General features: G+C 44.3%; 3 protein-coding genes and 1 long non-coding RNA gene across 6 annotated transcripts; 2 read left to right on the forward strand and 2 right to left on the reverse strand.

The window, feature by feature from the left end:
* Positions 1–343: 343 nt before the first annotated feature.
* Positions 344–14,288, reverse strand: mapk14a (mitogen-activated protein kinase 14a). 2 transcript variants are annotated; one of them, XM_086214671.1, is made up of 12 exons: positions 13,858–14,288; positions 11,416–11,545; positions 11,267–11,325; positions 7,765–7,876; positions 7,615–7,644; positions 6,393–6,440; positions 6,179–6,293; positions 6,022–6,093; positions 4,720–4,799; positions 2,066–2,144; positions 1,700–1,873; positions 344–1,554 (listed from the first exon to the last, which is right to left on the reverse strand). In XM_086214671.1, the coding sequence occupies exons 1-12, from the start codon at positions 13,974–13,976 to the stop codon at positions 1,490–1,492; spliced, it is 1,083 nt and encodes a 360-aa protein (XP_086070797.1). In that variant the 5' UTR covers positions 13,977–14,288; the 3' UTR covers positions 344–1,489. The 2 variants fall into 2 exon arrangements, with proteins under 2 accessions (XP_086070797.1, XP_086070796.1); XM_086214670.1 differs by lacking the exon at positions 4,720–4,799 and adding an exon at positions 5,225–5,304.
* LOC147256556 (uncharacterized) lies at positions 2,317–3,878 on the forward strand. The gene is made up of 3 exons (XR_015117933.1): positions 2,317–2,429; positions 2,575–2,663; positions 2,862–3,878. It is a non-coding gene; the product is annotated as an uncharacterized LOC147256556 (long non-coding RNA).
* A 247-nt stretch (positions 14,289–14,535) lies between the features above and the next one.
* On the reverse strand, positions 14,536–25,581 carry elapor1 (endosome-lysosome associated apoptosis and autophagy regulator 1). Of its 2 annotated transcripts, XM_086214665.1 has the most exons (22): positions 24,826–24,913; positions 23,330–23,450; positions 23,040–23,220; positions 22,801–22,948; positions 22,443–22,523; positions 22,069–22,174; positions 21,832–21,981; positions 21,566–21,654; positions 21,270–21,447; positions 20,613–20,741; positions 20,191–20,281; positions 19,979–20,084; positions 19,206–19,343; positions 18,556–18,819; positions 18,075–18,251; positions 17,841–17,991; positions 17,565–17,658; positions 17,296–17,397; positions 17,011–17,137; positions 16,155–16,333; positions 15,904–16,069; positions 14,536–15,817 (listed from the first exon to the last, which is right to left on the reverse strand). In XM_086214665.1, exons 1-22 carry the CDS (start codon positions 24,910–24,912, stop codon positions 15,731–15,733), a joined length of 2,952 nt encoding a protein of 983 aa, XP_086070791.1. In that variant the 5' UTR covers position 24,913; the 3' UTR covers positions 14,536–15,730. The 2 variants fall into 2 exon arrangements, with proteins under 2 accessions (XP_086070791.1, XP_086070792.1); XM_086214666.1 differs by lacking the exons at positions 22,801–22,948; positions 23,040–23,220; positions 23,330–23,450; positions 24,826–24,913 and adding an exon at positions 25,485–25,581.
* On the forward strand, positions 25,507–27,301 carry cfap276 (cilia and flagella associated protein 276). The gene is made up of 5 exons (XM_086214672.1): positions 25,507–25,940; positions 26,521–26,634; positions 26,713–26,825; positions 26,906–27,009; positions 27,084–27,301. Exons 1-4 carry the CDS (start codon positions 25,854–25,856, stop codon positions 27,000–27,002), a joined length of 411 nt encoding a protein of 136 aa, XP_086070798.1. The 5' UTR covers positions 25,507–25,853; the 3' UTR covers positions 27,003–27,009; positions 27,084–27,301.
* Positions 27,302–27,407: the final 106 nt, after the last annotated feature.

Below are 27,407 nucleotides of genomic sequence, written 5' to 3' on the forward strand. Positions count from 1 at the left end.
AAACAACTTACTTTTCAGTGATGATTTTTTTTTTTTTTTTTAAATCTGAAAGAAAATTTTGAAGCTGTCATGAATCATTTTTACAGGATACTTGTGCGTCAAAGCAAGGCTGGGTACAGTAGGGACTGGACAGCCAGTTTGACATTGGCAGCCTACAATGTGCCTGACACATCTAGGGGCAATTCCAGGGTGTCCTTTAACGTTACCTTGGAAACACTTCTGGCTGTACTGTCAACACACACACACCCAGCTTTTGTGTATCAGATGTTAAACACCAACGGCAAACATTTCAAATTTGGACGTAATACTGTTCAGGCAATAAAGACCAAGGGAAATCTTAAAAATAAGTCTTTATTTTGTTAAACAAAGGACTGAGGATAGTTTCTCTGCTGGACTGAAAATAGTTTAAGGGATCTTTCAATTGCTGTTTATAAATACCGCCTCCTCCACAACGTATAAATACATCTGAAATCCCTCTTTTAGACATTTAAGCAGTATTTCTAGTTAGGATTTGTAGCATTTAAAATTCCTGTAAACCACCAACACACTCTCGCAGATACACAAACTCTAACTGATATACATGCTAAAAGTGATTGCATAACCTCAAAAAGAAACCACAGAATTTTTAAGAATATGTCACATATATTTACATTGTATTGTGCAGAGCATGCAGATATTTTTTCTTTTCTATGTAGGCGTCTTGTCGGATGCCTTGAAGAGAGGCATTGCTTTCGGTTTAATCACGAAAGCCACGTCTCAGAACTTTGGAAACAGAGCATCCTAATTGGCAAAGTAAGAAAATAGGTTTTAAAAAGTCTGTTGGCGAGTACTACAGGTCAGATACCGGACAGAACAGGCGTATTCTCAAATTTTCAAATACATAAAATCTTAAAATCTACCTATTTCAGATATGAAAAGCTTCAAATTTAACTCTTAACATACAGGAAACAACGTTGGTGATAACTGAATCGAAATAATTTCACAAAAGTGTGACCCGGAGCCGTTTTTTTTTTTTTTTTCTCCTTTTTCCCCCTCGGCGGGGTGAGTGGCAGACCAGAATATTCCTTTTTTCAACTGACAGACAAAAGCCTTTTCATAAGGTTCCTAAGTTGCTCAATAGAAAATTTCAAGCACCCAGTAGCACAGCTACAGATTCAGGTGTCTTCAGCATCTCAGTGTCACAGTGACGAGTCATAAAAGTCTCAGTAAAAAAAAAAAAAAAAACAGATCGGATGAAAATTACATTATTTAAGCTGTTGGCAAGATTTGACCTTTCCCAGCAACAGACCATCACCAGAAGTGGTTCATGAATATGAAGAATGACCTTCTTCTTGCTCCATGCTGGTAAATGTCTCCTTCCAAGATCTAATCAGGGAGAATGTGTTTTGATTAACAGAGACTGAGAGAAAAGGCTGGTACAAGTGTCTTCCAGGTCGATACAAATAATCGGTTGCCGGGGGGGGGGGGGGGGGGTGCGAGCACGGTGCCGTTACTCCATGTCGTCCTCGTCGAAGACAGGGGGCTCAAAACTGCACACCTCCTCGTAGGTTAACCCTGCGAGAAACGAGACATTAAATTCAAAAATATATCGAGGGTTTTCACTTAAAATTGCAGGGTGGGTTTTTGTTGTTGTTGTTTTTTCAGCAACAGACTTCTTTGAAAGATGGCGGTGGATTTCCTGTATAGAGGGAAGACGTACGTTTCCACTCCTCGATCTCCAGCTCGCGGCTCTCGAAGCTCTGATCGTAGGGCTGGGCCTCGGGCTCATCGTCGGGGTCGTGGTACTGAGTGAAGTAAGGGTGGGCCAGGGCCTCAGCTGCCGTTATCCGCTTGTCCGTATCCAGAACCAGCATTTTCTCCAGAAGGTCCACAGCTTGGGAAAAAAAAAAAAAAAAAAAGCTGAAATTGAGCTGCTGATCTATAATAAATTGTATCTGTGTACTACCTTTGATTTACTCTCCAACAACAAATATCAATGTTTCTGATTCACTTTGACACTCTTTGCCATTCACAGGCCTTCCACAGCACAACACAGCTTCTATTTAACCTTGCCCCCCCCCCTCACCTTGTGGGTTGGCGCCAATGAACACATCAGCAAAATTCCTCTTGGGCATGTGCGGCAGGGAGCTGATGTAGTTTCTGGCCTGGAAAAATTCACAGAGTAAACGTCAGCTCTCACGAGCACCAACACGTCGCTCTCACTCGGGACCTGTTTCCGTACTGTTCACATGTTCTTTCATGCTCCTGACGGGGCATCACGTATCGATCCGCTCATCCATGAGTCACTCGTCACACTTCCATCGACTACTAACATTATTCCAATTACAGGGGCAGGAACACACAGGACCTCTTTTCTAGAGAAATAATGACAAGACACCATGGAGGGTTCCTCTGAGCGGCCCTGAGTAACTGTCCGGCGGGGCTCAACGGTGAGAGCTCCAGACCAAACTCTCAAAATAATTCTGCAGCAACTTAAACACAAATGTGAACAAAAAAAAAAAAGGGGGAAGGACAGGATGTTGCAGTCTGTTTTGCTGCTCTGCTTGTACAATGTCCTTATTTGGGCTTGTGCAGGATTTAGGACGTGACTGAGACTGTTGCAGAAGTACTGAGTCAAGTTTTGAGTCCAGTCTTCAGTTGGAAAATAAGTCCGCAAATAAAAGGTAAGATAAAAGTGTGGTGCGTGTTTGTGGAGGGGACCTACACCTTGAAAGAATATTAAATATGATGGTCTTAATGTTCTGTCAAATACTTGGGGCTCTATGTCTATTGGTCCAGGACATTTTTGCTGAAAAAAAAAGGAGATATTTTATTAAGTGGTTTTAGGTATTCTGACTGAACAAATGTTCTCCTTGCACCAGAAAGGAGGAGGAGAACACCTACTGCAGCAAGTCTGGGTGGCGCCAACTGGAGCAAACAACCACAGGGTCCTTGAGCTAAAGGGACTCACTACCACCTCTTGAGGGACGAGCTGGAATTACCCCAAACTGCACACGTCACCCCGCTGCTCACGTCTCTTCACTGGCTTCCAGTGGCAGCTCGAATCAAATTCAAAGCTCTGTTTTTTTTCTGGCTGACAAAACAGTGACAAGATCGGCTCCTGCCGAATCCCTCATCCAGGTCTACACGCCCTCTGGCCCGCTACGCTCTCCCTGTGAGAGACGGCTGGAGCTCCCAGCCCAGCATGGCTCTAAATCTCCCAAAATAGTGGAATGACCAACCAAACCAAAGTCACTTTCTACTTTTGAGAGGCATTTGAAGACTCAACTGTTCAGGGAACGCCGAGGCACTTAAACCTGACCTTCTCCTCTTTGTCCTCAGGGGAAGAACCAGTCACAAAGGTTATAGACCCGGCTTTTAGTGAATACTTAGCACTGACGATGTTGAATATTGAAAGTTGAAACATACTGTTGATGTTGAATTGTTGGTTGTGGTCAGTCGTAGTTAAATTACATTAAGGAAAATACCTGCCACGAGATGGCAGCACCAGCGGCAAATCAAACTGGAAGCACTTTGTCGCGGCAACTAAGTTTTTTTCCCACCAGTCTAAATTCTCGCCTGTGTTGTGCGTCACTAAGGACAAAAGCGTCTACCAAATGAAATTATAGAATTGTGGAATTATGAGACGGGTGCGTCCAACTTCCCAAGAAAGCCATAAATTTGAACATGTGTCCACATGCAATCAAAAGTTGTTTCCTGTTGCATGATTACACCAGTTTACAGGAAACAAATTCCTCCTGTGGTGAGGTGTTGCCTGCTTACCGCTCACTCAGAACAACCTGATCTATTAGGAAAAAGAAAAAAACTATGTAAACAAAATTTTCCAGAAGTGAAGCACAAAGTTTCAGGTCTGTTCTGGCATGTTTGTTTTTTACTGCCTGAACACAACACAGATGCTGCTGCTGATGGCCTCGTTGAGTTTGAAGCATGAAATAATGTCTGGATCGTACTGTTTTAATATTGTTCAAAATAAAAATCCCACAGAAAGAGAGACTAATTATGCGATTTTTTTTTTTTTGGAAGGAAAACTTAAAAACCAGACATAATGAGCCCAAAGTATTCAGCCAAAAAGACCAAATGGCCTGTTTGTGTGTTTAATCTGAGGCTGACTAATTTAACCCAAAAATTTTATAATCCTAATTTAATCAAAAACTTAGTGGTTTGAAAGAATAGTTTAGTCTGGAAACGTCCATGGTGTACAGTAAACAGTAATGTCTACATTGTATGAAGACGGGATAAAAGAAGGATGACGAGTTTGAAGAAACGGAAACCGAAACTAAAACGTCTCAGTCTCAAAAAAACAAACCTGTTGTGAGTGACTGCAGTATCAGCAACGAGCTGTACTACACACACTGTGCAGGTGTACGAAGCTAAGATGCAACCCCGGTCAAACGATCACAAGCCTGTGCACCACAAATAATTATTAAAACCACATGCAGCAAGCTAGTAATTACACCGATCAGACTGAAAAACAGGGCCACAATCTGAAACCCTCGCTAGTGACCCCTAAAGGACAAACTGCTCATTACACCCCAAGTTGTTTTTAAAAGACCTTCCCTATTAGGGCCAACGCCAAATTGTTTGAGTGATCCCAACTGGTTTTAAAATAATAAGAATTGATGGACTTTGCCCTAAAAGTCAAGGGATTGTGTATTCGAGCAGGCCTGACTCTCTTCCCGCCCCTCTGTGCCATCTTGTCCAGAGAAATCAACCGCTCACCTCATGGCTGGGCATCCTGCTTATTAGAGATGCTGGGGGCGTTCCTGTCAGACGCATTATCTGCTGAAGCTGGTTTATATCTACGAAGCTCGTGTCAAGGGGAGTATAGCGACAGGGTGCAGAGCTGGTTAAGAAGCTGTTTCTCAATCTAACACTGCAGCCGATGCACTCCAGTGTTACATTGACAAGCAAACTCCAAGCTTTGTAGCCAAAAAAATGTTAAGAGAGTGATTGTGACATTAAGAGGAAAGACACAACACAACAGTTCTGCCTTACAGTCAGTGGAAGCCAGAGCTGGATGACCTGCGTCACAACAATCTCACAGCAAACACAGTTTCATTCACTCAGCAAGTCATCACATGTTACCACAAACCCAGAGGGATGAAGGCTGGAAAGCATGCAGTCGATTAGGTAGCAGACACCTCCAGGTTTTGCACAGCGGGCTGTCAAGTTTTGGAGCAGGAAATTTATTCGAGCAAAGCCTTGCACAACTTTGGGAACTCACAGAATCTGAAGATATTTTCATCAAGAGCTCAGGCCCTGGTGTTCCGACGAGCAGCATGATTAGCTTCAACTGATCAATATCTACCAGCACATGTTAAAGGAAGACCAGAAGCTGGACACGGACCTGTTAGTCTTCAACCTACTTGTGAAACTTGTATCACTACAGAAACATCTGTGATATTAAATTTCACTTTATTTGCTTTCATACGGGGAGAAGAGTCAAAAGAACAGTCCTAGATGTCAGTCTGCAGAGACGAGAAGGGAGAGGATCTGAAATGTGACCTGTGGGAGCAGAAAGGAGAAAGGAGGGAGCAGATGGACCTGTTGTGCACCTACTTAGAAGTTCAGCCATTAGTCTGAAAAAAAAAAAAAAAAACACTGTCAGAGGGAGGAGAAAAAAAAGATAAACAGTTCAAAGCACAGACTCAGCAGATTTAAACAGACCCGTACACAGACTGGCTGTGGTGCAGGCAGAAAATGGACCTCAGGCAGTGTAGAGGAGTTGGAGCATGCCAGTGAAACCATACAGCAAAGAGAGAGAGCGTCAAGCCAAAGGGAAGTGTGGAAACAGGTACCATCTGTGCTACATTTTCAGAACAGGAACACCTCAGGCAGCGTCAGGTTTGAGGAGAAAAGGAGAAGTTTGCAGAGAAAAAGCTGAGCAGATTCTGCTATTGCGCCTGCAAAAACCTGAGCATCATAAGTCAGTGCTTCTCCAAAAATATCCATGAATATGAAGCCTGTTTCATACGTCCTGCTCGTGGGGGTGCGTACTGGGCACTCAGAGGAAAAGGATACGGTCAGTACCAGGAAACAAAGTTCTTCCAGTGAGAAGTTCTGCCATTATACACCCCACTGACCAAATATCCACTGAAACACAGAGAAGGATGCAAATGTTAAGACTCTCTTGTCAAGCCGCTCCATGACGTAGAGGGAGCTTCTTCATGTCGCCTACCTGTCATGTTGTAATGCATCCAGTTCAACATGATCTCTGGGGCGCGATACCAGCGGGTAGCCACGTAGCCGGTCATCTCATCGTCAGTGTGCCGCGCCAAACCAAAGTCTAAAATCTGAAAGCAAGTTGGGGAAAACATAAGCAGCGTTGTTTGGAAAATATTCATAGCGGCGGGTTAAAATTATGTTCTGCATGAGAGCAGTGGCTTACTCACCTTCAGCTCACAGTCTTCATTTACTGCCAGATTACTGGGTTTCAAATCCTTACAGGAAGAAGACACGGATAAAAATGGTGTCAACGCAAGCAGCCGTGATCAATGCTTTTCAAAAATAAGTGTTTATCAACTGACTGTGTAACATCAGACAAAGAATAATCACCAACTCGGCTTTAAAGTTAGTTTACGCTGATTGTGAATCTGTCCGACTCGCAACATAACTAAATATCATACATCTGCATTTTTCCTTCCAACAGAAGTTCAGCCTTTATTGTTCATGTATTTATTGTGATTTACTTTATATACCAACTTGTACACACACGTACAAAACCTGCACAGATTTCATACACAGCACATAATGAATAAATAAATAGCAGAAGAACATCCTTTCAACATCGTCTCCTTCGACTGCTGCCAGAATTTACCGTTGCCTGTCAAATGGTTTGTTTTTAGTAGCACACGGTGTGTACGTCTGCAGCCCGTATGTGGGTTTATTGGCATGTTTCCTTATGCTAATTGCACATTGGCTGGTCCACATGCCCAACTTGAGATCAAACATGACTCATCGGCATACTCAGGTGGGTAAGAACAGATTAGCCTGTCAGCAACACGTGTCATCATCCCCCGTGTAGGAGTTTCTTCAAAACAAACAACATAGCATGAGGCCACGAGTGTAATTTTCAGCAGCAGCGGGCGGCTGCTGCGGGTAAAAAGAAGTTCCAAATACCTGCTCAGCACCAATGACAGACAGAATTAGTGACACGCTGGTGAGCATCGCGGCGAGTTTAGCAGCTGAAGGCCAAATATCCTTTCCAGGAACTGAGAGAGACCACAACCAAGGACTGGAGGAAAGTGCTGGATTCACTTCTCCACGCAAACACAACCCCGAGTGAAAGACAAAGTGGTCTGTACTTGCTGGAGCTTTAATAAGAAACTTTTTTGCTATTCATTTAACCTTCTCAGCTGATCAAGTTATCAAAAGCATTGAGCACGATTCTGGAAATATATTATCAAATAGTTACGATTTTGTTTTGGAGAAATATTGCCGTGTCCATTCCCAAAAAACTAAACATCACTTTTGTTTAAATGTTCCTTCTCTTCTTACCAGAGGCCACCGTCATTAACCTTGACCCCCCCCCCCTTTTAAACTACCTTAAGAACAAAGTGACATTTTTATTTCATAGCCGACTCACGCTAGACAAAACACAAGCATGGCACTTACTCTATGAATGATGTCTGCCGAGTGGATATACTGAGGAGGAGGAGGAGAACAGCGGCATTAATTCACAAAATCAATACGTGTTGACTGAGAAATGTCAGCCACGGCACGGCACCGTATGGAACACTGAGCGTGTTAGCAGAAGAGCCTCACCTTTAACCCTCTGAGGATCTGGTATATGAGGAACTGCACGTGATCATCTGTGAGTTTTTGACATTTCACGATGTTGTTGAGGTCAGCTCCCATTAAGTGCGTCACAAGGTACCTGCCCATCAGAGGAGATTTTTCATGGTTTAATAAGAGACAAACATCAAAGGGCCTGATGGAAATGATTCTGCACGGCACAAAATGAGATGTGAATTTCATGAATCATTTGCTCTTTCAAAAAAAAAAAAAAAAAAAAAAAAAAGTTGTTGGCAGTCACAAACTTGTTTCCCATATGGCTGCGTGAGCTTAAACCGGTTTACCTACTAAGTCTTCTCTCTTTCATGTCCCTCCCAAGGCACAGAGAGGCCAAGCCCTTCACAAATGCAATGTCATTTAACAACACACACACTCATACACACACACACACACACAGACAGATAAATGGGCTTAATGGGACTGCATCAGTGGATAATTCAAGTGTAATCCCAGAGCTGTTTAAAAATGCCCAAACAGCACTTATGCATGAAGCAAAGCGCAGGATGCTACAGTGGCAATTCTGCAGCCAAAACACACAGTGCTGCTTCGTCAAGTGTCAGCAAAAAAACGTTTCCAAAAAAACAAAAAACACTCCCCTCTCCTCTCACAGAGTGAAACCTTAAATAGCACCTGGTTGCACTTGTTCTCAGAAGCACACAGTCGCTCTCCAAAGTTCACCCGCCTTGGAAAAATGGGATATAAATAGTGATCTCTGTTTCTGTCTCTCCTATAGAAAGAGGAGCATGGCTGAGGCTGCGAGGACACTTACCGCCGCGCTGTGACTCAGCCTGTATTTTTAGAGCAGAGGGGAACCACACTTAAAGCACCTGCATATCTGAGATATTTTATGGTTATCACACGGCATACAGAACATTTCCACTGTTCCAGCAGATGTGCATGTAAAGCAGTTACATCTGATATTAATGTACCACTGCAACCAAGCTTACTCTTTATGAACAGTGGAAGAGAAAGTTCACACAGACTTCTTCTGTAATATTCATCCATTCTCTCTCAAAGGTCCCGAGAGACACACGCCGTCTGTGAATGATCTGGTTTTCCCTTCAATCCTACGTGATATTATGCTAGTCTGGGAGAACATCTTGAGAGGACGGCTCACTTTCAAAGGCAAACAGAGGCACAATCGCTCAAAGTGTTAGGAGAAACTTTTAGTGCATGTGTGTGTAAACTAATGTTCCATTTTGAAATATATTGCTTTTCCACCAGAATGACGTGCAAAAAAAAATAAATAAAAAATCCCCATTCACACAACTACAGACTTCATGCCAAATGCGAAAAGGTCACATAGCAAAGCGGCGCTGCAGAGTGTAAGGGTGGGAGGCCGTTCAGGGTGATGAGTGAGGAAAAGAATTCAAGAGAAGCGCTCCGCAACAGCTGTCAGTGTCTGAATGTTTTTCACACTTCGCATTAAAATGCATCCAGTGGGCTGACTGTGGGCAGCCCTCAATACATGCATGAATGAACCTGAAAACCCCCCATTCAGGACCGGGGCCAGGGAGCCTCGAGACAACACGTGCGTGCAGCACAGATCCAGCGTTTGCTGCCGCATGTCATTGCAGACGGGAAAGGGGGGGGGGGGGGATCTACTTTTTGACAACTTTACTGGAGTATCAACCATTTAACTAGAGAATTAAAGTAAAACTGCGATATTCAACAGTCGGGGTTCATTGTTGAAATTTGAAATGGCCACACGGTCTCTGGAGCGTTCAGGTTTACACCTGAAAAATAAAGGGAGGAATGCAAAAGTACCAGCGTACCAGGACTGACACACCAACACAAACATGTACCGAAGTAATCCAGCTTTCATCTCAACTGAACCACGTTTACGCCAGCAATTCCTGGAGCGAACTTCCACGACTTTCCATAGTTTTCCTGGCTGCTTGTATTTTCCAAAACTTTTACAGGCCCCGAGAATTTTCCAGGATTTTCTAAATTATTTTTTTTCATGACTACAAATCCTGTGTAATCTAAAAATATTTATGAATGGCGAATACTATGTCAAAGTACGTTGATACAATCACATGGTGTGGTGCTGCAGGGTACATGCATATTGTTCATAATAATCTTTTTAAAAACTATGACGACATATTTGATCAGTTCCACCATGAATTAGCCCTAAATAGTTTTAGGTCCCCTGAAAAATTACACATCATTATTTCAACTGTTGTTGTTGTTTTTTTTTTAAAATGAAAATGTGATATCGGTTTAATATTCAACATTCTAATATTGTAAATCACGGCACAACTGAAACATCTATCAAAAATGCTGACGATTCGATATGTTTAAAAAAAAAAAGAAAAAAAAGCGCAGCTCTCCTATTCAGTATGAGCAGCTGATTAACCTCTCACGTCCAAACATTCAGCACCCACTGCACTATGTACACAACTGCTGTTTGAGTGGGTACTCGTATGACATACGGGCGTGGAAGATTCTTCAGTTCAATTGATGTGTCGGTGATAATTCCATCATCCCAGGAAAAGTGCTTTTACACAGCAAGAGCCACACGAGTGAAGAACGCAGTTGAACGCTAAGGCTTCCGTGTAGCATCTCTGGGTAACAACGTCTGACCTACAAGCCTTCGCGCCTACATTTACAACTGGTAGTAATCTGTAAAGAAAACGTGAAAATTACGTATAATAGCACGCGTGATTTGCATGTGCTTAATTCCTTGGACATGGTTTTGAACCCAACCCTTGTATGACATATCAAATAGCTTCCTCTCTCGCTGTGTCACTGAGCGCAGACGTGTATTGTTTTTGGAAAAGTTCTTCAAAATCATTCTCGATTGGATACTTTTTCTAAATCGTGCAGACCTGATTCAGTTTGTGTCAGTAATATAGGAGCGATTTTCCATACATGGAGGCACAAAGCATGAAATGAGTGGGGAGGGGAAATGTGAGTCTGTGTATTCCACTGAGACACATTCTTACGTCGGGTGTCGACTAAATTCCTTCAGATTTGCTCCTGATACAAGCCGCTCAGTGTGCAGAGCAGAGTAAAGGGTCTGACATTCCACACACACACACATCTGAGGAATGAGTCGTCTTCTGGCTGTCCACTTCCCTTTTATGAAAACCTTCAACGTCAACAAAAAATATGACTACTTGTTTGCCAGCCAAGCAGCTCCACTGTTTCACAAAGCCAGAAACCAGGAAACAGGGACGAAAGCTGGTGGTGATAAACTTGCAGCAGCCGGCGAGTCTACGGACCATCTAAGAATTCAACCCATCAGACTGTTCTGTCTGCTGGATGGCCTCCAGGTTTTTTTCCCCAGCCACGATTTCCTCATGCTGAGACACTAAAGGAAGCGTTTGTTGTTTACTTATGCTCATGTGTTGCTAAAGGGACCCAGATAAAAAAAAGAAAAGAAAAGAAAAAAAAAAGGTGTATTGTGAGGGAACATTTTGGTAAAAAAAAAAAAAAAAAAAAAAGTAAGTAGAAAAATTCAACTCACACGTCAGTGAACTCCTTCAGAGAGGTAGCAGGGCTGAAAACATCTAGGAGGCCGATCACCTGCAAAGACCAAAAAAAAAATCACAACAACCGTCAACAGAACTGAAAGAGCAGTGACAAAGAAAAAGGAAGAGGAACAAGATGACATACATTTTCATGATTCATGTGCTTCAGCAGCCGCAGCTCTCTGTAGGTTCTCTTGGCGTGGATGATGGACTGAAACGGCCTGGAGAGCTTCTTCACAGCAACTTTCATGACGTTCTTCATGTCAAATGCTGAACTGTTTTTGTTTGTTTTTTAAAAAAAATAAAAAAAAGGGGGGAGGGGGGAGAGAGACACGTTTAAAACCTCCACACATGTATAATCATTAGTAATATTCCACCCCACATCTGAACACATACTGCTCAAGCTGGCTTGTAATTAAGGTCTACGGAACACTTTGAACTGGGGATGAACTTAAAGAGAGGCGAGCTTGTCGTGTTTGGGCAGTAGAGAAAACCTGTTTCATAATGCTGAGAACAGGCTGTGCTGGCTCTCGAAACCAAATTAGGTGCAATAAGAGCCGCTGAAGGCACAGGAAAAGGGCGACATCAGCAGAATATGCCATCTCTCAGCAGACTGCAGCGAAGCAGCCTTGCCTGCAGTCTGCGGGCTCCTTGTCTCCATCATAAACACATCACTTCTCCCCGCTAAGATCACCTAGCTGCTGTCATGGCCAATCGACAGCAACCTGTGACTACGGCTACGAGTAGAGAGGACGCTCTCAGTAGAGCTACTGCTACATCGCTAGTTATTCCAGCCAAAATGCCCCGGCTTTTCCATCCATAGCAGCCAATACCAATGTCTATTTATGTCTCAACACAAATCTTGGCGCACATGTTGAGCTATTAAAAAGCTCATATTAAAAAAAAAAAAAAAAACTATCACCAGAAATAGCAATTCCACAACCATCTAACTCAAGTGAAAAACCCCAAGAGGTGCATTCCAAGCAGCAGAATTCCTCCCAAGAAGGAAGGAGGGAAGGAAAATAGATAGATAGATAGATGGATATATAGATAGATAGATGGATATATAGATAGATAGATGGATATATAGATAGATAGATGGATATATAGATAGATAGATGCACAGATCTCTGCAAGCTCTAATAATACAATATGGTAGGTTGGTTTCAAAAAACAAACAAACAAAAAGCAATTACAGCCAACACACTGATGGCCGGCCGGTAATCTGACCAGCAACAGATTATCCTATTGCCCAGCAACAGCACAGCTGTCCGCTTCCATTTACAAAACAAACATCTGCCCACTAAAGCAAGTGTACCGCCAACAATGTTGTGTCCTAGATAGTAACAGCACAACGGACATAATCACCATACCAGAGGGGTCTGGTGGGTCCATCCTGAGAAGGCTTACCCTTATGCCACCACCCAGCATTAAAGACATCCACCTTTCTAGTATGATCCACTACTAAGAAACACAAGAGTCAGGTTCCAGAATCTACAGGAAATCCATGTGCTGTAAAATACCTGAAACTGTAACTATGGCACAACTTGGAAGGTTGTATCGTCGCCAGGTCTGACACCATGATTTCCTGAAGATTATGGGTCATCCTGTTGAAATGCACCACTTCTGCAGGCTTGAAAAGCCATTGAATTAATACTGTGTTTATACTTAAAAAAAAAAAAAAACTGAAGAAAATCTACAAGAAATCCTCCATCCCCTCTGCAAAAGACTTACTGAACAGCACAAAATGTCATGTCTTGTTTTTAATGTCTGTGTGAATGTTAATTTGTGACTGGAGCCGTGTCAAAGACAGTTTTCTGTAACACCTGTGTAGCAGACAATAAAGTCTTTTCTTATCTTAAATAAATGGAATAATCACATTTAACCACATCAAAACTGTTAAAAATGGAAGCCTCCCTTTGGGCAACCTAAAAAAAAACACCAGTTGTTTGGGGGGGGGATTAAAAAACTATTCTACTAGATGGGAAATAGCATTAAAATCCTATTCCTGGTCACATTATCAACGTTGTGAATCTCCTATTCATATTGACACGAAAATACCAGAAATATGTTAAAACGTCAGTATTAAATTTATATACTTTTTTTTTAAATCATCAGCGTCGTCAACATGAAAATAATAATGTGACTTAATCTAATCTGACAACATGAGTTCAACATGAAACTCTGGTGATAATAAGTCAGGTATGTGATGGTAACATAGCCACTTAGCATCCGAGTCCAAAACTCAAGTTACTAGTTTAACAGGTACCAAAACAAAAAAAGAAAAATTATTACACGCCAATAACTTACAAGGAGTAAAGCAGGTTAATTTAGTTAATTACAGATGTTAAGAGAGAATAACTCGAGCTGTGAATAAGTTAACAGTTTATTTGTTTTGTTTTTATTGTTGAGGGGACGTCGTAGCTCCACCTTGCTAGCCGACAGTCTTGCTAACTTTAGCATCTGCAGCGCAGGCCTCGTCTAAATGAATGGGGGGTTAACTTAGGTGACAAGAATACACACACACACACACACACACACACACACACACACATATACACACACACTAACACAAAAGGTGCTTTACCAAACGGATCCGTAGGCACCGGAGCCGACCGGAGAAAGGTTCTGGTAGCGCTCCGGCACTTCCCATATCGTCTTGTTGACCTCCTGCCGATAAAACTTGGGTCTTTCTTTCTGCGACATTCCTGCAGAACCAACCGCCGACCACCGACTTGTCTTTTCTGCTCCGAGGTGGGAACCCTGAGCCGTGCAGGCGGAGGTAAACTTCCCCCACCAAGTTCGTAAAAACGAGATTTAAATCTTTTAATACCCGCCGCCCGCTCAACTTTTTCTTTTTTCCTTACGAGTGCGAGGTTACAAAGCCGCCGTGCAGTGAAACGTTGCGAAAATCCCCCGTCAGCGACATGCACGTTTTAAAACCTTCACGCTGTTTGTTCCTCTCACTTCGGCCAGCAGTCAGACAGCTCCGAGATTTCACCCCGCTTGCAACAGGCCTCCAAGTCTCGCGAGAGAAAAGAGAAAGAGACGGCCTATAATGAAACTCGGGCTGCTTACAGGTGCTTTCCCGACAATTTGGAAACGTGACTTTCACCCTCCAGATATTCACGAACTTGAGGAAAAGAAGAAGAGCACCATGGTGTATTTGAATGAGCTAAAAATATACAACATAATACGCACCTACATGAACTCAGAGCATCAAAAGCAACAACTGCCACACTTTCATTTATATTGTGTTATTTATTTTTCTTATTGCTGATGCAATGTAGTCATTATCCTCTCGCTGTTTCACAATATATGAAAATGCTTTCCCACTCAAGACGTCTCCTACTTCACTATAAAACCCAAGCACTCCTGCCTGGGAGGGCTGAGGTTTCCACAATTACATTCTCACTGAGCAGAAAGGAAAATTAAAACTTTCCTCGCCGAACGTAACATTTCACATTTTGTACAAACATCATTCGACAAGGTGTTTTTAGAAAAAAAAAAAAAGCAACTTCAAAAAAACAGCAAAAAAAAAATCTGACAGTAGGGAAACATTAAGCGACATTTGAATATAAATTAAGAATGGAGTCAGTTCAAACTACTCCCCATACTCTTTGGTAGTTACTGATGCATCGTATAAACTGATATAAATTTAAAATGCAAAAATCCAGTTATGCAGTGCTGCCAAAAGGGTTGTAGAGAAAAGTACAGGTTTATTCTGAAATGGCCCTGCAAGTAAAGTGAGAAATAGAAAATATTCCTTTTCTGTCAAAAGAGTGATAATTAAACATGTAGTTAAATCAGTTCCTCCCTGACAGAGCCCAGAAGTGAGAGCAAAGCTCTCGTGTTCGATCATAAAGCGATCAGTTATAATGTGAAGAGCACCTGAAGGCATCACTAGAGGTCCTTGAGAGACGCATTTGTTGCTCTTTTTATTGTACAAAGCGCCTTCACATGCCGTTAAAGCAAGATCATGACCGTACAAGGCCGGTGCTGCGGAAAAGATCAATTTCACATATTACCAGATACAATAAAATAAGATAAAATAAAACCAAACAGGAACAAGGTGTGTGATATTTAAAAAAAAAGAAAAAAGAAAAAGAAAAGCCTAAAAAAAATCTAAAAACGACAAAGTAGAAGAAAAAAATCAGTTAGGAAAAATCTACAGTGTCACACAATCACAAAAACTGCAACTATACCCACAGTTTGTTTGTTTGTTTTTTAAAAATACAACATATCCCCAATATGGAGACGTCTCCTACAACGTTTAGCAACTTAAAATACGACGAATAATAATATCAGATAAAATATCAGATACTGCACATTCTGAGGTCCCCGGCTCAGCGTGTATCTTTGGTCATAAATAAAAAGCAGTCTGTCCTCCGCAGGATGGCGGCGTCTTGTTGCACTGATATGGAAACACCAAACTCTTCATTTACACCTTGATAGGAGGTTCAAGCTTCGTCGGAGTCGTCCTCCTCTATGTGCTGGCGTGAGGACGACGACTTCAGAGGGACTGAGTCGAACCCATCCGACGTCCTCTGAAACACACACCCATAATCACATGAAGCCTGTGAAGCTGCTGCTGCAGCCGCGGTCGCTGCGTGGTGACGGAGAGTTTACTGACCTCTCGGGAGAAGGACTTAATTTTGGTGAAGAAAGACGTCTTGGTGAGGTCAATGAGGTCGTCCTCTGCGTCCTCTCCCTCCATTATTGCACAGCTGTCTGCAGTGGGCAGCTCACACTCTTTACCCCCAGAGCTCATCATCAGCTTGGAGTATTTGTACTGCAACCTGGAATACGTCATAGTTTCAGCTGGAACATCTGTATGGCAAATCAGCGTTTGAGGAAACACACGCGATGCGCCGTGAGTCTCACTTGCGCGTCTTCTTCCAGAAATAGCAGATGAGGGTGATGAGCAGCACGGCCGCCACCGTTCCCGTGGAAACACCGAACTTGAGCCAGAAATCCAGGGACACACAAGCACTGACTTTTTGAGCTGGTAATGATTCCCCTCTGTAGCAGTGCAGCGGCTGCTGCCACACATAGGTGGTTCTCTGAAATAAACAAACAGATCATAAGAGTTACCTGGTGTTTACAACTGGGCTCCGGCAGGTTTTAGTATTTACCTTATATGGCACCCACCAAGTACGAGTTAGAATCCCTATCAAATACACATGAAGTACAATGAAGAGTTAATCACTTATTCCTTATGATATTATTGGTTTTCCCACTTTTATTTGTTTACTTGATCAAAATGCATTTTGAGACATCCTGCTAACCAGCAAGCTAGAGGGCAGTCCAGAGAGTGCAGACCTCCAAAATTGCAAAGTTAAAAAAAAAAAAGCATTAAAAGGGCACCATTTTTTGTAAACAAGGGCCCTTAGTCCTCTGTGTGTGTGTGTGTGTGTGTGTGTGTGTGTGTGTGTGTGTGTGTGTGTGTGTGTGTGTGTGTATGTGTTTGTTGTACTTGCTACCTATTCTAGAATACGTATTTAACCAACAGAGTGAGGACATTTTAGCCGGTCCTCACATCTTCAAAGGGCCGTTTGAAGGTCAAGACTTGGTTTTAGGGTCGAGAATCAGGTTCTGGTCAGGTTTAGGATCAAGGTTAGGGTCAGGTAGTCAGATCAGATGGTTAGGGGCTAGGGAATGCATCACATAAATGAAAGTCGTCACAAAGTTATGAGTACAAGGATGTGTGTGCGTGCCCGGGCGCATGTTCCAACGCTACCTGTATTCCCTGGACACAAGCGCTGACGATCTCTCTGTAGTTGTTTTTGGTGCAGAGAGGACACGCGTGCTGGCTCTGCCACAGAAAGTGGAAAGTACAACCGTCGCACGTTCCCTCTGAGCAGTTACTGTCGAGGAAAACCAGATAAGAGAGAGAGAGACCTTACGAGCTCTCTTTCTAGGTCAGCGCGTGACATTTTGGTGCTGAACACGGCTGGTGTGACACAGCTCGGGTCAAATCGACTGCAGTGTGAGTGTTGTTATATCAGAAGTAGACCTAAGTTACCTGGGAAGTGTGATGTGGTCCGTCACGGTTACAGTGGGGTTGCACCTCAGTCTGATGGTGGCCGACCGGCCTTGTTTACAAGCCTGAGTCGTCTCACTAGACCTAGGAACATGACCAACAAAGATGTCTTCCACTCCAACCCTGTGATTATTGTCGTCTCTGCTCTATTCCAAACAAACACTAAACCTTCCGGCACAGATCAGTTGCATTAAAGTAATGAGTCAAAAGCAAAACAGTTGATCGGTGAATCATACAAAAACATCTCTTACTTGTAGTAGAATATGACATCAGGCAGGCCAGAGGATGAGGGAAACAGCCAGTTTGGAGAGGAGATGTTACTCAGGCTGGTCTCAGCGGTTACACCTTCAGAATGAGAGAACACATGGCGCTCATATCTCACATGTAACAATCACAAACCGTAGCATTCGCAGCACCTCAGGCTACATCCTCCAATCAGTTCTGTTGTCTGGAATTAATGAAACTCGTTCTAATGCTGATTTCTTTTTTTCACTGCTGGTGGTTGAAATATTTCGCCTTGTCCCTACCGACGAGCGTGTCACCGATGAGGAAAGGCTGTGACGACACCACGCTTTGATCCCTGATGTCTGAGGGAACCACGGTTGACTGGCACACGTAACCCCTGACCTCTCGACCGCTCGCGGTCACATTTTCCACACAGGTAGCTGGCACTCTGCCCTGCGAGAGAAAAAAGAAAACCACTCGTTCAAATGTACATCAAGCTAAAAGTGACAAACGCCGTCAGAAACTCAGCTTCTCACCTCTTTGCCACACAGTGCCACGTTGAAGCGCTGGAAATACTGCAGGCCTTTGTTGGTGAAGCGCGGGCTGCTGTGGACGCCGGTGACGTTGGCCAGAGGAGAGAAGTCGTAGCGCAGCGGTGCTCCTTCTCTCAGCTGAAGGTCCAACGTACAGTCACTGACACAAGCAGTGTAGGCCTGCAGGGTGGAAAGTTCTCCAAATATTACAGACAAAATCATGGCTGACATGACAACAAAAATTGAAAGTGTAAGCTGTTGTATTGTTTTCCCTATCCAGAGTTCTGAACCTGAATTTAAAGCCCGTTACTGGAGATTTAATTCAATTTCTTCAGGTGTGAATGTGAGGCGATTAAAAAGAGATGACGTTTTAAGACCGCCTACAGAAAATAAATTCCTCACAGGTTGTTGCAGACCTGGTTGTGTATATTCATGCACAGGCAGATAAGGATTTGCATAAACAGTTTTTATTGAAGATCAGTACCGTATTTGTCTGTGTGTTGGGGCCACACTGAACACAAGAGGCCTCTCCGACAGCCTGCTCAGCTCTGATGAAGGTGTTCGGAGGGCAGCTCTTACATACTCCTGTCCCATTGAGCATGTAGTGTCCCGGCGGGCAGGGAACACAGGCAGAGGTGGTGGTAGCAGAGCTCAGGGCACAGCGGTGACACCGTGAGGCCACGCCCCCGATCGCATTGGTGATGACGATGGAGTAGATCTTAGCAACATCAGCGCTGTACTTCCTGTCCTGAGGGAAGTGGGACATGATTCTCTCACCATCTCTGTCACTCTACACACACTTTTTTTTTTTTTTTTTTTTTAATTTCTCAGTTCTTGTGTGGTACAAAAGTGGTGTCCTGTTGTTCATGGTCACACAGCTCCAGACTGCCCTCTAGCTTCTACAGTCTGTCAGTGCAAAAACACTCAAAAAGGGAGGGAACACGATGCAACACGGACATTCCACATTTATCATGTCAGAGGAAGGTAAGGAAATGTAATAAATCACTTATTTAATTTAGTTTATTGAAGAAAGAAAAAATAAGAAACAAGAGATCCAAGACTAAACGGAAAAAGAGAGAGTAATTTAAAGACGTTAGAGGATGAGGGGGATGTCACGTCTGCTGTGTTTCTCACTGTGCTAAATTCCTCGGTTCGCTGGAACGTCCAGGTGAAGCTGACGGTGCTGTTGCTCTGGATCAGGTAGGTGTACGACTGCTTCCTGTTGCTCCCTCTCCACTGCTCCACCACGTCGTTGTTCCAGTGGTTGTAACCCTGCAGAGAAAGACAATCACCCCATCAATTCATCCTGATGATGTCACGGTTAACGCCCTCCGCCCCACGCACAAAACCAGATCTCCTTTTGTAGCTGGCATGAGCGTGTTTGACCTTCACTGTTCAGACTTCATCTGATGAGGGGAGAAAGTTTGCAATGAGGGGAACGGAGTTGCATCATGCATGGAAGGTGGAACAGGTTAAACAAACTTGCATATTTTATCCACTGTGGATGTCTCTAATTGGAGAGCTCTAGAGACCTCTCTAATTAATGACTGATACTCTGAATGCACGTGTGTCTGTTCTGACGTCTGCTCATCCAACCTACTCCAGACCTGGAGGGGCGGAGTTGAGGTTAAAGTCGTTTAGATGAGTTAAGTTCCTCCTGATTTAAAATTTTCATTTCAAAAAGATTTCTGGCCTGTTTTACCACAGTGGTCAGATGTACTGTGGGTGCGCTTCACGCTTCAGAGACGGCTGGTTCAACAACTGTGCTGACCTTCTCTCTACCGAGCGCCACGGTGGTTACGTCAAAGCAAGTGATAAGTCATTTCTGTTTTTATTTAGTCAGTGGCAAAGTATGTCTATTTGGAACAGGTTCCCTGTGTCTGTGACAACAGATTCTTTTTTCTTACCGCAAGGAAATACAGTTTGCAGTCGACTGAACACCTGGTTTCAAAGACAAAGGTGATACGAGATTTTTCGCTTCGTTCGTTGTCTTCTGCCACGGACTGAGGCAGCCTGGGAAGACGTTTAACAACAGCGTTACGATACCCAGATACACAGAAAAGCAAAAACATCCCATTTGAACCACACTTGAGGAGATAGTTTGGATGTTTGACTTCACCTGTATCCAGGGACATTGAGCGTGAGCATGAGATAATCTGTGTCCTGATCCCCTGGAGTGGTGTAGACGTATTCTCCAGCCACTTCCCATGCTATCATTGTTACATATTAAAACACACACACACACACACACACACACACACACACACACACACACACACACACAGGCAACATCACTCGCAAACTAATAATATTTAGTATTTAAAATTCCTTCTCCAACACAAATGAGGAAGAAAAGCACAATTTTCTTACTGTAATTAATGAGTGACCTCCTTTTTGACAATAGTGATGGGCAACAACATCCTGGAATCGGTTCATTAAAGCGATTCGTTCAAAAGATTCGTTCACCAAATGGAGGCCTCCATGATACCGGGCGATCTGAGTGAACTGTGCTGGATGTAGTATTCGGATCAAGTCTCTCACCTGTGTTGTGGTCAGTGTTGCTGAACTCTCGACGGTAGGTGGAGCTCTTCATGTTGCTCGGCATTGTGTTCCACCATTTGTACTCGAAACCCACCACTGGCTCTGTGCCCACAGGGCACTTTTCACAGGCTTTCAGAAAATAGTAACAAGAACAAATGAGCTGTTATTATTGTGAGTTTGCAAGATGCGGCACGGACAACACATCTAACCTGCGGGAAACAACTGGTCAGACACATAATATGTACCATAGCTGGGAAGGAAGGACGAAAAATTGAGTGATATTAATTTTTTTTATCATAGGAAGTTGAAGCACATAAAGTACCAAATTCCAGGTAGCAGTATGTTGTAATAGTTTAAATGTTAATGGTACCCAAACATAAAATACTGAACTCGGTGTCAAAACACACAGAAAAGATGGGCTATTTCCAAAAAAAATGCTTGAATAGTAAGAAAGGTCTTCAGCTTGATTTTAAAGAAAAGGTCTGCAGAGAAACTGGCCCATAGTTGAGGAGCCATCTCACCAAGCGCGCCCAAACAAAAGAGTTTCCACAGGTTTAGCACAGAGTTGAACGTGAAGACCTTTAACAAGTCCACACGTTACAGATGGGAAAATAAGCTGACACGCATGCAAGCAGGAGCGCGATGAGTGTGCCGCACCTGTGCCATTGGAGTAGAAGCCGTCACTGCAGGCTTCACAGGTGGAAGAGTTGGTGACAAAGAACCCTGGGTTACATGGCGGACATGTTTGCTTCTCCCCTGATGCAGGCAGCTTCACGGCTCCTTCCGCTGCCTCGCTGCAGATCTTCGGATCGATCCATTTGTACATGAGCTGAGTCTGTGAAAGAGCACACGACACGTGAGAGACTCGACACAGACCATCTATATTTACACCCAATAGTTACACCAGATGGTTGCAGCTGCGATGGACTGCATTAACAAGTTGAACACGGCACCTTCCCCTCAGAGTCACATGGGGTGTGGGTGTAGAAGAAGTCACTGTTTGTACACGCAGGCCTGGGTTTGCAGATCCCTGAACCAGCCTCTGGAAAAATGAAGGCCAAGCCAGTGGAACAGGATAAGAGCTCACATTAAGATCCAGTCAAACAACAAACCTGAGAGGCAGAGGCTTTGTTTGCATGCAGTGAATGTGTAATGGTTGAAGGTTCACACATACACCAAGTTAAAGAGCATGTCCGTCCCTCCTATGGCGTGTTTTTACCTGAAAATTTTTCTTGTTCACACTGGTGGCAAACAGTGGCACCCTTGTTAGAGTAGGTGTCAGCGGGGCAGGGGGTGCAGCGGGCAGACCCAGGTTTTGCACCGTAGGTGCCGGGCTTACAATGGAAACACTCTGATGTGTAGGCCACCCCTGGAAGCAAAAAACAAAACAAAACATCAATCAACTAGTAATCATTAACAGGAGAGAGTACAGCTCTTGGTGGGGGTGTTAATTTACCTGAGATGGCAATGTTTTTTAACAGCACTGGTTTGACAGCGCTGCCCACCAGAGCGTAGGAAGTAGTCCTCCAGTACAGCACGTTGCTGCCCTTGTTCAGCTCAACCTGTGCAGTCAGCGTGAGATGAACACACACACACACACACACACACACACACACACACACACACACACACACACAGAATTCAAGCTATTGAAATATTTGTGAACTTATTTTTGTTTTCATTTTGAGGGTTATTCTAGTATGTTGAAGTTTGAAGTAGTCTGATATTTCAGTGACAGGAACAAGCAAACCGCGTCAAGAGCCAGACGAGCAGAAAGACGCTCTTTTTTTTCCCCCCCTCCGCTGATGTGACAACTGCTATCAGACAAACCATGTGATGAGTCCAGCTGCTCTCAGAGATCTTCATCCAGCGGCTCCCAGCCTCTGTAGACTGACACTGGTCATTCTGCACCTGGAGGAGGGCGAGACGGTACAGATGTGACCAAATATTCTCCTACACGGCAAAAATATCAGGGATCAGACATTTAAAACATTGTGGTTAAAACTGTTTCCCCATGAAAAATAAACCTGAAAGGTGTAAAAGACTAATGGAGTGGATCAGCAGATACTCAGGACTGTGGTATTAGTACTGGACATGAACCAGTGGTGTCAACCCTTCTATGTCACCTTATTTCCTGCAACCTCTACTTACGAGCACCACCTGGCACAAAAATAAGAATCCTACTTACAAAGAACTCAAAGTAGATGCTGTTGTCGGGATAGAAATATTCAAAAGACACAATTCCAGGTTTCTTCAGGCTCACGGCGTAGGACAGCGTAGCCATGCACTCGTCGGTGTTAGAGGCTACAAAATCCCCCGTCGGTCTCCAGGTTGAGCTGGAAAACAGTTTGAGGGGGGACCGTGAGGGTGCTGACGCATCCATGAAGCCAGAACAGAACGGGTGAGGAACAGGTGAGGCGTACTGACTTGGAGCAGTCTGTGTGGGCGTCCCCACCGTTACTGTTCATCCCCTGGGTGACAAAACCAGTAGGCAGGCTGTCCCACTCATCAAAGGCCACGCCGGTGCCCAGAGAGTAAGTTCCCGCTGCGCACTTCTGACACTCCTGCGTACTCATGTCCAGGTACTCCCCCTCGCTACAGGAGAACGCTGCCAGAGGAGATGTGGACAAGCGTAAAAATGGCAGACATCAATCTATTATTTGCACCTTAAAGCCGTGTCAAACGTTTAAGATGAGTAGCGAGAGCAGGACACTGACTGCACTGGGTGCCTTTGACTGGATCTGGGAGGCCTGTGCAGGTCTCGGCCTTGTTGGGAACCGCCACCCTCCACCGAGAGCCGAGTACGTCGCACTCTGTGTACTCAAAGTGATAATCAGACTGCAAAGGGGACAAAACACAAGTGTTGGGTTCACACCGTTGGATAAGAGCACACACGTAGTCAGAAAGAAAGGCGAGCAGGCTGGAAAAAAAAAAGAGGTCAACAGATTGTTTTATTTCTCTGTAATCGTCCCCCAAAGTCCAGCCTCTTTTCCAAATACAAGATGAGACAGAGGCTAATATTTGCCCAGGAGCCTGTTTGGAACGCCGTCTTAATCTCACTCTTGAAGGATGTTCTACAACGGTGGCGGTCTGTTTACTCAGCCAAAGGGAGAGACGCCGATTGGTCCAGGCCTTCTGTAAACATTTGATCTCAGTATTGTCGCATGGCTCCTCTGCTACACAGCGGGAGGCGCATCCTCGTCTGGAGGGCTTTTGGAGACACTCGCGGCGGACGAATGGAACGCGGCTGTTGTCCGGGACGTGACAGGTTAACCGTTATCTTGTTGATCTTGCACCGCTTGAAGCAGGTCATGAATGCCGAGCACTCAGCGCAATCTTAAAATGTGGTGAGCAGCAGGCTCTGGTGTTTCTTGGAAGGTCAGACTAACTCAAGGCCGCACACTCCGCTTTGTGGGATTAATAGTTAACAGAGACACAGCAGCAGCGGTGGCGACGGCGGCAGTTTTCCACCAGAGCATCAGGGGTTTAGGATATCAGATGACCAGGGGCCTTGCTGGAAGGATCTGATGTTAAAATGCATCAAACTAGAGATGCGCCGGAGCCTAATCGCCTCTTGAATCGAACATGGCGAAGCCACGGCAACAGGACATTGTGACCCGTGAGTCTCATGGTCACCTGATGAAAGTGGCTGCTGCCAGGGAACCTTCCTTCATGAGCCCCTTAGACCTAAACCACCTAAACCACACACACACACACACACACACACACACACTGTTGCTGTTCTGACAAACAATACTTTTACTTTTGTTATGCAAATTGAAAAAGCGAGCGACACATGGAGGTTGTGGTAAAGCAAGGGTAGATAGGTAGATAACAAAACTGGAGTTAGCAAGGGAAACATGTTCACTTCACACACACACACACACACACACACACACACACACACACACACACACACACACACACACACACACAATGTGAAGAAGGCCAGAGGGTCTCAACAGTCCTGCTTGAACAAATACTGCTGGATTATTCAAATTTCATCATTTCTCATCATTTTCACGCGAAGAATCAAATCTACCGGTTAACACTTTTGGAGCGCTCATAAAAGTGACGTCATTGACGTATGGTGATTGCAGGAGGATCCGTCCAACCGTTGGATGTTCAGTCACATCCCAGCTCCCGCTGCCATCGATTTATACAAGACGAAACATTTAGATTCGATCACTCGCCGACAGACAAACGTCCTCACCTCCTTGCACATGGGCAGCTCGGCCAGCGCCTGTGTGAACAGCAGCCATAGTGAAAGGTGACTCAGGTGTGCGGTGCCTCGGTGCATCGTCGCCTCCTGTCTGCGCTGAAGTGATGGAGTCCGAGGAGCGGAGGGTTGACCTGCGCCCTCCCTCAGGTGCCGGAGGTGCGGCTTCCCTCTCAGCCAATACCGGCAGGAGGCGACGGTTTTACCGTGAGTCATCACAACGTTGCTGGTTTATTTGTGATAACGCATTAGGAGACTAAAGCAGCAGTTCCTTTAATTTTTTATACGCTGATTATTTAATTTATATTATAAATTAGTTTAACTTGGGATGGGGTTGTGAAAGGGGAAAAAACAGAGAAATAAAAGTTTGGGTCCAGTGTTGGGGTTAGGGGTCAGAATTACGCCACTTAAGGCCTCTGGGTCAGTCTCACCCACTGGGGGTCGAAGTGAGTCCGTGACGTCATCAATGATGAGCTGTGACGTGAACACAAAAGGACGCCCCCAGAAACTCTTCATTTAAGAGGTCAGATTTGACCACTGAAAAACTTGTGGCAACAAACCGAAAACAAAAGTGTATTTCGGGAATCCCGTCATGTTCTTTGATGGATGAAATAAACAAAGATTAAAGATTGAAGCCAACAAGATTTACACACAGACGCTCATCTCAGACGAGGTCTTTTTCGGGGGCGGGGCCGTAGGTTGTGTGACATCACTAAAATACTACAATATTCCAGTTTTATGTCATTCCGGTGCTCAACTCGCACCAAATCCCCTGGTTTTGTGCAGGAAACAAAAAAACAACTTCTGTTGTCTCGGAATTTGACGTCACAGACGTTGTGATGTGTTGTGACGACAACCTGTGACGTCAGATTTCGAATCAAGACGGATGAAACTCTATTAAGAAAAGAAGAAACAAACGGCTGCCCTAACTGCGCTTGACCGGAAGGCCTTGGTTGCCTAGAAACCGTGTTTGTAAACAAACCTCCCGACGTTAGCAGCGGCTCGTTAGCAGCTGGTCTTTGATGCCATCAAATATGTCCAACCGGGACCCGTACCCGTACCCGAAGCTTGAAAACGACCTGACACTCAGCGGCTTCAGGCCGAAGCAGGTGGGTTGTTTTTTTTTGGTTTTTTTTTACTAATAATACCGATATTAATTTTACCAAAATAAAAGCTTCTTCGTGTCCGTTACTTTGCGGATGTACAGGAGTGGATGAAACTCATCAACAGCTACAACTTTAAATTATAATTGTAATAATGATAATAATAAACCTCACTACACGTTTCGAATAAATACATGTTTCAAAGTCAAAATTAAGCTTTTTGACTCTGGAAAACGTACTGATCTGTCATAGTTGGTGTAATAGATGAAATACCCAGCTAGCAATAAATGTTTGGTCCACATATGGTTCACATCTGCTGTGAGTTCAGCTCTTGAGGCCTTAAGTTTTGCATAAACCCTGGTCCAGGGTCAGTGTAGCTGCCTCAACCCAGCCTGGGTTCAGCCTCAACTGGACCTGAGCCAGAAGTTACTCAAGGGTCAAACAGTAAATTGTATGAACTCAGTTTGTATAAAAGCATCACACAAAGCAGAAGACCGATTTGATCACAAACACCAGACCATCAGAGAAGAGCGATGACTTTGCTGTGGAAATGTCACCAATTATTGCTTCTGTCTCTCCTGCACAGACAAAATACAACAAACCGACTCACATCGCCCAAACCGAGGAGCCGTGGACTCGCCTGTATGGTGCAGCCACGGTGGCCAGCACTCGGCACAGTGTTCTGCATCAGGAGCGGGAGGTGAGCTCCCAGGAACACGTCCCTCCCGGAACCAAATCCACTTTGATGACTACTAAAGAACTCATCTCTCCCCTTCAGGCTCCATGCGACAGCCTTGATATCCATCTCAGGTCCGCCTACGATCAACACAAGGACTTCTCCTGGAACAAGAACCAGGTTTTATACCAGAAGGAGCCCACCTCGGAAAACGGGTAGGCCTTCGCAGGGTCTGGTGGTGGTATTTCAGGACTTTACTTCAACTGTGTTAAATTCTGGCACTGTCACCTTCCAGGGGGTCCCAGCAGGTGCAGGCCACGGTTGAAACTGTGTGTGAGGACATAAGAAAGTGGGTGGACCCCAAGAGATGCTCCATTTACAGCATCAAGTGAAGAACAGGTAAATCAGTCATGGTCTCAGCTGATCACGTGTGTAGAAGCTGAACATGCATGAAACTGAAACCTCTGCTTCAGCTGAGAGGACCTGGCCTCGCCTGGAGGACGACGGGTCCGAAACACAACGGCGTCTCCAGCATCTTCTCCTGGGAGCCTGGTGACGGTGTCTCATCGCCACGTCCACGAGCAAGACCAAACATGAGTGAGATACACGAGATGGAGTCGTGCAGTAGTAGTATTACAGCAGTAGAATATGAGCACAACGATGAAGCTGGTTAGATGAATAAATGACTGGTGGGGGGGGGGGCACAAGAGAAACAAGAATACGTGAAGGGAAGGGGGAAAGGTGGAGGTGTGGTCAGTAAAAGAACTTCATCACCATGAAATAAAGTATTGTCCCAC

The sequence above is a fragment of the Aulostomus chinensis genome, chromosome 9 (assembly GCF_037954235.1).
Source record: "Aulostomus chinensis isolate RoL2024-O1b breed Wild chromosome 9, RoL_Achi_v1.0, whole genome shotgun sequence".
NCBI classification, from domain to species: domain Eukaryota; kingdom Metazoa; phylum Chordata; class Actinopteri; order Syngnathiformes; family Aulostomidae; genus Aulostomus; species Aulostomus chinensis.